Source organism: Leptinotarsa decemlineata, unplaced genomic scaffold (genome assembly GCF_025532065.1).
Source record: "Leptinotarsa decemlineata unplaced genomic scaffold, Ldec_3_MD MMD2_tig00000008_RagTag_RagTag, whole genome shotgun sequence".
Taxonomy (NCBI): Eukaryota; Metazoa; Arthropoda; class Insecta; order Coleoptera; family Chrysomelidae; genus Leptinotarsa; species Leptinotarsa decemlineata.
This window is the reverse complement of record NW_027412537.1, coordinates 15,280,132-15,291,726: the sequence shown is the minus strand read 5'-3', so window position 1 is coordinate 15,291,726 and position 11,595 is coordinate 15,280,132. Positions and strand designations below refer to the sequence as shown.

Sequence of the window (11,595 nt, the reverse complement as noted above, 5' to 3'; positions counted from 1 at the left end):
ATACAGTAGGCTCTCAGAAATGTCTGTCACAAAACTAAGATTTCCCCTGCTAATACCTCGCCGTATATTGAATTATATCCCACAGGCGTTATTTTCCAGAGCTAGTAATTTCCACAACTATTTTCGATTTAAATTCAGAGAATAGTATTTCTTTCAGATGAGTTGATTATTCAATTCCAGAATTCCGGATGACTGAAAACCAGGAAGGTTATCGTAAATAAACCAATCGAGTCGTATGTGATAAATATTTATATTTTATAATTAAACAGAGTTAACTGGCTGCACGGATTTATAAATACAGACATAGTTTCGATAAACGTGACCAGTTAAAATTATTTGTACATTGATAATAAAAAAAAACTTCCAAATTACTTACATTTACACAATATTTCTTACTTTAAAATAATATTCTGTCTTTTGAAGTCAAGATACGTATGTGGGGACCACGCGGGGTCTAGTGATTCTCAGCTCTTCGTATACAGGGTCAAAAGTAAGTACTGGAAATGTTTGCTTTTTGTGAAAAAAAGCATTTTTTGATATACAAGGGATATTAAAAAACACCCAACACACACACAGCTATAAATATATATGTACAATTTGTTTTGGGTGTGAAAGAGCCACGATTTTTGACAGACCCTGTGTACGAGGGTAGTTTGTACTGGGACAGACGGACAGAATAAGCATACATCGAGGAAAGAAAAACAGTCTTATGGTACACAGTGAATTATTTACATGCTAAATAAAAATGGACAACATCTATAACAGTACAGTGATCCTTCATTACCTAGTCGTATATACAGGGTGTAAAGCTAAATACTGGCATCGCCGCGGCGTCCATTGGACACAAGATATCAACACATCAAAACGAACATACAAAATATATGATTTTGAGAATTCATCTTGGAGAAATTGAATATTAAACGATTTTGATTATATTTATTGAGATATGATATATAAAACGTAAACTAGAACGCAACTATCAGAGTATTCACCATTATCATACATTTCGTACAGATTTCGTACACTCTACTATATAATACAGGGTCCTATCGATAAAAGTTTGTTTAAATAATTTTAATTACACTGCAGCTTCTTGCAGCTTATGCAGCTGACGGCTGCTTTATCACAGTATGCATCATTGCCCCGATCCGTTCTATACAAGGTGTTTCGAGAAGTTCGGAAAACAGTTGAAATTTCCTCGAGAATTTGGATTAGTTACAGATTAGATTTGAAATACATGGGTTGAGGCGCCGTTGTAAGAACTGAAAATTAATGGTAGCATACTCAAACTGTAATTTTTTTTCAGTTGTTTCCATGTATTTTCAAACATATTGACATTAATACGTATATTCAAAGATCACAATTGATCTTTCTGAGATCATCATAAAAATTCATCAGTATTGCCAGTAAAATTGAAATATAAACGTGATTTTTTGAAAAACTGGTGACAGACATTGATGCAAATAAATGAATAATTCTGACAAACCGGTATATCTTTAAAAAATCACAATACAATATTTTGATATTTTATGACAAGTTCAACAAAAAAGTCAGAAAGTAATTTTTAGATCTGTAGATAACTACATATTCATTCAAAAAATAATACGTTCACGCTGACCTTTGTACTGGCCTTTACTATGAATATAATTTTCAATGAGCTTCAAGCGAGGATATGAAACATATTCCTCCTGGAGAGTGAAAAACGCCTTTCACCCTTCCGCGACACCCACCTCCCGTGGCTTAAATTCCGACATGGGCGAAACACCTTGCCGTTCTTAGACTAGTAAATAGGAACATCGCAGCCGTGCTGCGACTCTCAGGCGGCCAAGCCTTCCCTTGTGGCTGGCAGGAGGTCTTCCCTGGAGGCGTCTGCAGCGCTCTTCCTCTCGAAATGCAGGTCCCACAGACCGCGGGTGTCGGGTTCGTGACTTGGCGGTCTCTCGCCGCGTTCGGGAGAATTCGCCTGAGATCGTAGAGCCTCTGGTGGTGGGTAGCCGAAGCCTAGGAGGCCGCCGTACTTGCCGGCAGTAGACAGACCGTTCTGGTTTGTCTGGACCATGGATATCTCGTTCAGCTGTAAATTGATAGATGGCGTTAGTGTTGATTTCAATAAATCATTAAGGCCGTGACACAATGCACAAGTTACAAGACATAAGCAGCAAAAAATAAGTTTTATATATTATTTATGACTACAGAAATAAATACAAACTATAGAAAATTGACCCTCTTTTGATGAATCCTAAATAATAACATAACCTCAAGTTTTTTTTTCGGTCCAAAAATATCTACTACTTTTGCACAATTTTGATGTCCCCAGTGTTTTTTTCTACATAACCTAGACTTAATAATAACATTTTTCTCGTCTTCGTCACTTTCACAATTGATACTTTGCAATCACATCAGAAATAGAGAAACTGTGGAAGAAGGAGTGATATATTATGATATATATTCAGGTCACATTTTGGAGGGAAACTTAAATTGCTGACCTTTATACTATTAACAACTGACAACTAATATTATTTAAAAATTAGTTACATCGTTTTTCTAAAAATCAATAACCTCCTCTATAGCAGAATATGAATAGATTCCCATCTATTTATCTATTGATTTTTCTAATAGCAACAACATTCTAATAGCAGCAACAAAAATAACTGAACCATCCTCGGCTTTTCTAAAACTGATAATATATTGAAGGGTAGGGCCCTAGTACTATTCCCTGTGGAACTGCCTATTAGTGCTGATTGATGAATGGATACCTAATTTCCAATTGTTCTTTGAGCTAATTGACTAACAATTTAAGCGAAACTCTATGTTTTCCTTACCTTTTGTTGCATTCCATTAAGGAATGGAGCCGGAAGGTACGGGTAGAAGAGATCGGGTCTCCGTTGTAGAAATTCGGAATCCTTGGGGGTCATGGGAATGGGGGGCAGATCGAGAGACATTCGACGTCCTCGACGGGACGCCCCGTTGCTCCACATATGTGTTCCCATATGTACCTGCAGAGAAAAATATATTAAAAACATCCCAAAACAACACTGGCCGTTCTATGAACTACTAGATGAGATTGACGTGCGAATTGCATTTGGCTTATAGAGTGAGCATTAAATTAAAGACTCCTGAAAGGTTACATTCTGATGATGAAGAAGGCATTCTACAAAATCCGATATTATCCATTGGGTTTTAACCTGTATCAAACGTAAATACCATGATCTTATAAAGTGTCCACCTCGAACACCTGATCTCAACATCCTGGAATATTTACCCGTTGCAAGTAATTATGCGCTTCTTTAGACTGAGCTACAAATATGTTCAATGTAATTTATATTTTGCAGGAAAAAATCTCACAAAAAAATTAACATCCATTGCCCCGACTTTCCCAAATTGAAATAAAAAAATAGAGGTGAAGGTTTGTTCAATCGAGTTTTGTAAAAATGTCAATACTTTTTAAATTGATTTCAATAAGTACTATTATCATTACCAACATTTTGTTGAATTTTGAGGAACGTTCGACTATTAATGTCTCAGAACTGACAAATGACTCAAGATTGACAGTTGACGTATCAAAACCAATGGTTGGAGTACACGTCAACTATGGCCGTATAGTCGTGGTTGCTGAGGCCAATAAATAAAAAGAAAGAAGAAGATAAGTGAACTATTACTTCAAAAGATAAATCACCTAGTTTAACTGAACTTTCGGCTGTGTATGACTCATTTAAAAGTTGTAATTTTATGTTGAAAATAAACGATTTGACTATACTATAATTTCAATAGTAGGCACTAAATTCTCTGATATGACTGACGTTTTTGCCTCAATCTGTCTCTTGCAGTAGCGTATGGAAAATATAATAAATAGATGAGAACATTTTGACTTTTAGGTGGTTAGGTATTTGTTAATCCATCTATGGGTAAGTATGTATAGTAGTGCTGATATTTTGTTATAAAAAACATCAGAACAGGAGATATACTCAACGGATTATTAGTTCTGACATGTTCTAACCTGTTGAATGACATTTTTTGTATACTGGTGGAATGTTGATACTGAAAACAGTTTTCCCAACATGCATATTTTAGGTCGAATATAAGGTAATATTTTAGTTTCAATATTGAAATACAATTCCATATTTTGATTTGAAGTAATCATAGCATGACAGGGAAACAAAAATTTGAGTATCTACCAAATATCGTCAAAAGCAAATTATTTTTGTAAAAGAGTTTCGTGTTAAGTGAAAAATAGGTTCATACAAAAGTTGTAGAACTTCCTACAAATTTTTTTATCAAGTTTCCTCAATAGAAAGTTTACTTTTGGTGTAAATCATGATAAACTATTTTCCCGTAGCTTGGATCACCTTTATTTTTTCCGTAAAAAGCACATTCTCTTCTTTCCCCATTTATATTTTCATGCTGTTATTGATTTCGTTCGGTTTTTTAGCGAATTTTACGAAAATATGAAGGTTTCGGTGTATTTACACCAGAATAACTACTACACTCAAGCGATGCATAGCGCACGGCAATCCCTCACATAAAATTAATTACAGCGTTAGTGAAGCGAAGCGGCGACGGGCCCTACAAACGTACCTTGAGGTTGCCCTTAGTCGTGAAGGCCTTCTGACAGACGGTGCACCGGAATGGCTTGTCCCCCGTGTGGGTCCTCATGTGGATCTGCAAGGCCGAGCTGGAGGAGAAGTTCTTATTGCACACGTGGCACAAATGCTTACTTGATTGTAAGCCTGCAAAACACACACACATACGCACGCATTAGCCCACAACCTGTAGCTAAGTTAGTGCAAGCGACAATATTGTTAAAAGTATTGCTGCGCTTGACGATTTATTATGTACAGAATGAGAGACAATTGAATGATATGGGGTTTATCCAGAGTTACTTTTTTGATGTACTGATTGAAAGAGTGGAAACAAAAATCATGTCTGTAGTAGCCTTCAATTCATAGCTACCATCTCAATGGTAACTACTGAAGCTTCGATATAAAATTATAAATAATGAACATGAATGTAAAACTTGATATGTGGATGGATATACACAGTACATTATTTATGAAACTTTGATACAATCATAGATCTAATTGGTTGATTGACACCAGAGTCTAAAAATAGAGCATTCGTCATTCAACACCAGCAGCTAGCTTTGTCTCATCAGTAGTGCTGGCACCACTAATAGACCAACGGCAGTCAAAAGAGCGTTGTTTTGTCTTGATCACGAATGATTTGTTCTTGAGCTCTGCTTCAACTTATTGCATTGCAACAATTAACCTCTTTGAGGAGGAATTAGGAATAAAAAATGCTTCTGAGCTATTATCATTTCGATTTTGGTAGCTAGCTTTGGTAGCTAGCTTTGGCAGCTAGCTTTGTCTCCTCAGTAGTGTTGGCACCACTAATAGACCAACGGCAGTCAAAAGAGCGTTGTTTTGTCTTGATCACGAATGATTTGTTCTTGAGCTCTGCTTCAACTTATTGCATTGCAACAATTAACCTCTTTGAGGAGGAATTAGGAATAAAAAATGCTTCTGAGCTATTATCATTTCGATTTTGGTAGCTAGCTTTGGTAGCTAGCTTTGGCAGCTAGCTTTGTCTCATCAGTAGTGCTGGCACCACTAATAGACCAACGGCCAGTCAAAAGAGCGTTGTTTTGTCTTGAATCACGAATGATTTGTTCTTGAGCTCTGCTTCAACTTATTGCATTGCAACAATTAACCTCTTTGAGGAGGAATTAGGAATAAAAAATGCTTCTGAGCTATTATCATTTCGATTTTGGTAGCTAGCTTTGGTAGCTAGCTTTGGCAGCTAGCTTTGTCTCATCAGTAGTGTTGGCACCACTAATAGACCAACGGCAGTCAAAAGAGCGTTGTTTTGTCTTGATCACGAATGATTTGTTTTTGAGCTCTGCTTCAACTTATTGCATTGCAACAATTAACCTCTTTGAGGAGGAATTAGGAATAAAAAATGCTTCTGAGCTATTATCATTTCGATTTTGGTAATATCTCTTCGATGGAGGTAATTCTACTTCTTTCAACAGCGATAGCTCTTCTTACATATTCTATCATTAATCAGAGCGACCGAGATAGCGACCAAGATAGATGTTGTGGAGGTTCTACAAAAACACCTGCCAAGTTCCCAAATAGTTTTGGAGGAAAATGGTGAAATGCTTAGTTTTTTGATCTGATTTGTGCTTTTTTTAATTCCTTCCTTTCATGACACTTAATTGAACAATCTTGTTTCATGTACTAGGTTATATATATATCCTCTGTCGGTTGTTCATCATATTTTTCTATAGACATAATTTGGGTTGCCCATCAATCCAGTGCTTAACAATTACAACGGCAATCCCAGCTACATTGCCTGTAGCTCGGATTACCGTTAAGCATTCCTAATTTGTTCAGATGTCCTCCAAATGATTATTACTGATATTATGATTATTCATAATAAATTAATGTCAAAGCAATCCATTTTTTTCTCAAACGGTCCCTTTGAAATGTTTTTCCATAGTGTTTCCATACTCATTATTTGTGTGTCTGATCTAACCCCTCATCGTATATTCTGGTGTCCTCACAGCTAACTCGTATATGAACTTGATGATCTTTACAACACAATCATCAGTTTTCTCATTGTCTGTGATTGGTCTGTGCAGTCTGGCTGTTGGGGTCACAAATCAATATTGCTTGCTCAGTTCCACCTGGGGAGCAACTGAGGTCTGGTAGCCAAGTTTTAATAATGTTGATATCCTTTGCCATTCCGTTGAAATCAAGTTATTTGCACCCTGCTCAGTTTATTGATAGCTGTCGCTTGTTTCTTCTTTGCCCATCGAACTAAAGAAGACTATGTTACTATGGGTTCAAGCACCTATAAAACATATCTGGTTTCAACCTCTATGTTTTTCCATAAATGCTTCTGGTCAACAGCTGTACGACCTTAGCCTTTCCTTCTAATCCTGTCTGAATGCTTGCTCCAGATCTGTCTGAGTTCTTTTGTCAAGCCTAGTTATTTGATCTCCACCTATAATTGTATCTTTCCACCAAGAATTTGTGGAGGTAATATCTCTGTCCACTTGGTGTCCACGATCGATTTGAAAAGGCTTATGTCAAGCCCCTTTCTCTATGTTGAACTTGTTATAATTATCATCTGATAATTCCGCCATATATAATGTTTTTCGTTCAAGTCTTTCAGCTTTCACAAGTATCGTCTATTAGATCATCCATTGTGTTCCTCGGGGATCTATATCCCCATACATGAACGATCTGTTGGAAAGAATGAGAAACCCAATATGAACGTCAGCTGCCAAAGCATATCTAGGAAGTCGATCTCTCCATTTGATATTCAGGAAACTCATAGTATCAATCCTGCCAGGATAAATATATACAAGACAGAGGCTCTCCAAGGACCTGAAGTTTCTGGAGGCCAGTATCAATTGCGGTAGAAATTTAGTTGAATTGGGTAAGTCTCAATTCGATTTGATAAAAACTGAATATGAGTTGATACAAGAGAAATAAAACAGTTCCAACTTTGAAGAAGGCAACTAAAAACTACAACCAGAACTATGCTGTCTCAGTTTAGCCTGATTCATATCTTGAATGTATTTGCCATCATTTTTCAGCTATAATGAATTATTGACTTCCATAAGAAAATAGTGTTTAAAAATAAATGAAGACAAAAGTTGACATCTTCTGGTTTTAACCAAATATGAGACCAGAACTGCATTGAGCCGAAACACTAAACTTTTATTTACTTCCACCAGCTTTCAATCAGTATCAATTTTCGTACACATGATAATGAACGAACTCTAAATAAAAATGTGATGAAACACAGTTCAGTAAATCAGATATTTGGCACAGAGAGTGACACAAATAGCTCGAATGCATATTGGACGGATTCATTTACTATTATTAATGTTGAATCGCGATCAGATTTTATAATGAGAGACGAGAGACGATTTGATCGCAGGTCTGACATACCATCGTATACGTATACAATTCAGGTGAACAACGAATGTTATGATATAATGAAAATGATGGTGAAATGGAAGTATTGAATATAGAGTTTGGCAGAATTCTCATGACTTGTGTTTCAGATTAGAACGTGCATTCTTTAGTATTTTTTCAGGAAAGAAAGGAAGCAAGAATACAATGTATCTATTGGTAAACTTATGAAAAAGCAAGAACGAGGTAATGAACCAACTAATCCTTCTTTGTTTTGATGCTTTGAAAATTCAACAGATCTTATTCTCATATCACAAAAATATCATACCAAAAAAAATTATTCGGAGTTGTTTATTCTATAGATACTTTTGTTTTGTATGTTTTCGATTGTGGATGATAATGTGATTTCAATTGAAGGGGTTATATTTTTAGGAGTGATTAATTTTTGGGAAAGAACGTTTTTGACATTAAAAATCATAATTCATGAATGAAGTGTGTGTATTTTCTATAATGTTATCCAATTTGGTACTGAAGAGCCTCAGGGCAAGTGTCTTAAGGCGAAACATCGATGTATACCAGTGAGGATGACAGTGTTCCATGTAAGTGCAAATTGTTACCATTCATTTAAAGTAGAACTCATGTGAATGATATCTGATTTTTATTCCACAACGAATATTTGAAACACAAACTGAGTAGAGAAAAGTATCTTCTGTATAATTCAGTGTTCATATAGAAGTATTTGTTTCGAAAGAATTTTTTCTTTCGTGTAATTCAATGTTTAAATGAAAGTAGTTGTTTCAGGAGGAATTTCTTTCAGTTTGTGTCTGAAAGTTACTTCTTTGCATGATCTACGCATCCATGTATAGAGTTACTTATTTTCAAATTGATTACTTTCTTCCTTTCTTTGGAAGATTCCCTCATCCCTTTTTTTGTATCAAGATGGAGTGGTGGAAAGCCAAAAACTTTCTTTCCCAAATATGATTTCATTGTTAAAATCTATCGTGCCTTGACATGAGACCGCAGAGTACGTCGTATATTCTTCTCTATTTCAATGAAATTGCTGCTATTCAAAAGAAAGTTTTCATTCAAATTGAAAATTTCATATTATACGATAGGTTGCCTTTTATGTTTCGGGATTTGGCAACCTTAGTGTTGCAATCTGGCCACTGACAGCTCAATCGTAAAGTTGGACATTTTTGAGATTATACGTACTCAGAACATTTACAAATACATTTACAATTTACAAATACGCGCGCTATTTATGTTGTTTACAGTAACTCAAAAGATTCATCTCGGCCCAAAAATGGAATTAAATCGTGAACATTTTCGTGCGAATATTTTTCACAATTTTCGACGTGGATTAACTCAGCAACAGTGCATGGATGAACTTAATTCAATTTTTGGCGATGAAGCTCCTTTAAGGACCAGTGTTTATCGATGGTATGGTGAATTCAATCGTGTTCGTAATTCACTCCAAGACGAATTTCGTGAAAGTCGTCCAAAATCAGTTGCTGTTCCGGAAACCGTTGATGCTGTGCGCGAACTGATATTGCAAGATTGTCATGTGACCTATCGTGAGATTGAGACAACCTTAAGCATTAGTGGGACCAGCATACATTCAATATTGCATAAACATTTGACTGTCAAAAAATGTGTTCGCGTTGGATCCCACACAATTTGTCAATCGCTCAAAAAAAGCTCGTGTCGATAGGTCAAAAGAAATGCCCAAAAAATACGATCGCGGTGCTTCGAAACACGTCTATGATATCGTGGCAGGTGATGAATCGTGGATTTACGCGTATGAGCCCGAAAGTAAACAGCAGTCGACTGTATGGGTGTTTCACGATGAGCCAAATCCAACAAAAGTTGTTACGAAGCACTTCCAAGCAAATGGTCGCCTGTTTTTTAGGAAAAACTGAAGATGTCGCAACCATACTAGAACAACGCAGATCAGTCAATTCTGAGTGGTACACAACCATTTGTTTGCCAGTTGTCTTCCAAGAAATCTGGAAAACCAACCGCCGAAGACGGATCACTCTTCACCACGACAATGCGAGCTCTCACACATCGGCTCAAACAACTGCATTTTTGAGCAACCAAAACATCGATTTGATGAGTCATCCGCCGTATAGTCCTGACTTGGCACCGAATAACTTTTCTTTATTCCCGCACGTAGAAAACAAACTGAGAGGTCAACGTTTTTCGACACCTTAAGAAGCGGTTGCTGCTTTCAGAATGCATGTTTTGGAGATACCTCAATCAGAGTGGCAAAAGTGCTTCGACAATCGGTTCAAAGGCATGCAAAAGTGTATAGATCTTCATGGGGAATATTTTGAAAAACATTACAGTGATTTTCGATTATTAATATTTGTTTTTGTTCTTTAATCCCGAAATATAAAAGGCAACCCTAGTTACCAATGAATTTCGATAAATATATCGAGATTTCTGAATATCATATATAAATTGTTGTTTTTCAAGGTGGAATTTGAATTAAAGGATCATTCATTTCGGTCTCTTGTGTACATTCATATTGTACTGGTGGGTTTTATTTGATTTTCATAATCAGTAGAGTTAGAGTTTAGTCACTGTCATAATCATAATATCAACTTGAACCTGTAGAAGCATTTATGCAAAGTTTAAATATTTAGTCACAATCATATTTGAATATTTGATTCCAAAAGTCACGTATGATTCAAGAAAAATTACATCTAGATGTTGATTTCGTGGCTGTCAGATTCATCTTCTTTGGGAAGAATCGCTGTAAAAAAACTATGAAAATGTCCTAGCCTTAAGTTTTATTATCAGCTTTATGATTTGGGAAAATAATCATAACGATATCTAGACTCATTTCAAAATCCACATCAAAACCTACAGACACTATGCCATCTAGATTCAATTTTAGAAATCCTTAACGATTTTCAACATCTTTAAGAAATCAAATAATGAATATGATGAACAACGTTGGTCCAAATGTGTTCCTTATGCATTTCATACCAGAAATTATTGAATGAAGTTCGGAAAATGTTCATTCTCTGTGCCAATTAACTCGCTGAACGATTGATTTTTTCGCAAAAAAATAAACCTGGCGAAAGAAACTCACTTGGGGGACGCTTTGCCATTGGCAGTTCAGTCTCTGTCGGTTCTCTTTTGATTGGTTGCGGTTCCAGATCCGGCTTCGGCTGCTGCGGTGGAGGCTGCGCAGAAGGGAGAACCTGCGCGGGCTGCGCCAGCTGCTGAGGCATCTGCTGAGCCTCCCCCTCGCAGCTGGAGGCCTCCCTCTGTGGCAGACTAGGCGGCAACGGAGTGGAATCATCCCCGCTCAGCGAGGGGGGCTTGTTATCGAACATGTGCTGGGGCATGTCGCGGATCTTGTGCGTCAGCATGTGCTGCTTCATGTTACCCTGCAACAAGAGAGAGTTGAACGGTTTTTATATGCCAGATTTTTTGGCGGAGCTTACCGCCGATTGCATCCAACTTGAGGCGTATCCAGGCGTCATCGGTAAGGGAAATACGGAGGGAATGGACTTGCGAAGGGCAGCCTTTCGTTTTCGCGCCCTCCAAGGTTCCACTTCGTCCTGGATACGCCTCTGCGTGCACACACAACCGTCCTGAAATACACACACATGTCAACTATGGGTAGAGGAAATTTTTTGTAATAAAAGCGGTTTAG

The 11,595-nt window shown here is 36.9% G+C and overlaps 1 protein-coding gene across 4 annotated transcripts in view; it reads right to left on the bottom strand.

The window, feature by feature from the left end:
• Positions 1-231: 231 nt before the first annotated feature.
• The window catches only part of LOC111514018 (homeotic protein spalt-major), a 197,499-nt gene continuing 186,135 nt past the window's right edge, over positions 232-11,595 (bottom strand). The window contains exons 5-9 of one of the 4 annotated variants that reach the window (XM_074171135.1): positions 11,384-11,533; positions 11,026-11,326; positions 4,576-4,727; positions 2,823-2,996; positions 232-2,074 (exon numbers count right to left, since the gene is read on the bottom strand). In XM_074171135.1, coding sequence (XP_074027236.1) covers positions 1,817-2,074; positions 2,823-2,996; positions 4,576-4,727; positions 11,026-11,326; positions 11,384-11,533 — 1,035 coding nt within the window. In that variant the 3' untranslated portion in view covers positions 232-1,816. Of the gene's footprint in view, positions 2,075-2,822; positions 2,997-4,575; positions 4,728-11,025; positions 11,327-11,383; positions 11,534-11,595 lie in introns of those variants that run through there. The other 3 variants (XM_074171136.1, XM_074171137.1, XR_012464528.1) reach the window with 3 other exon arrangements.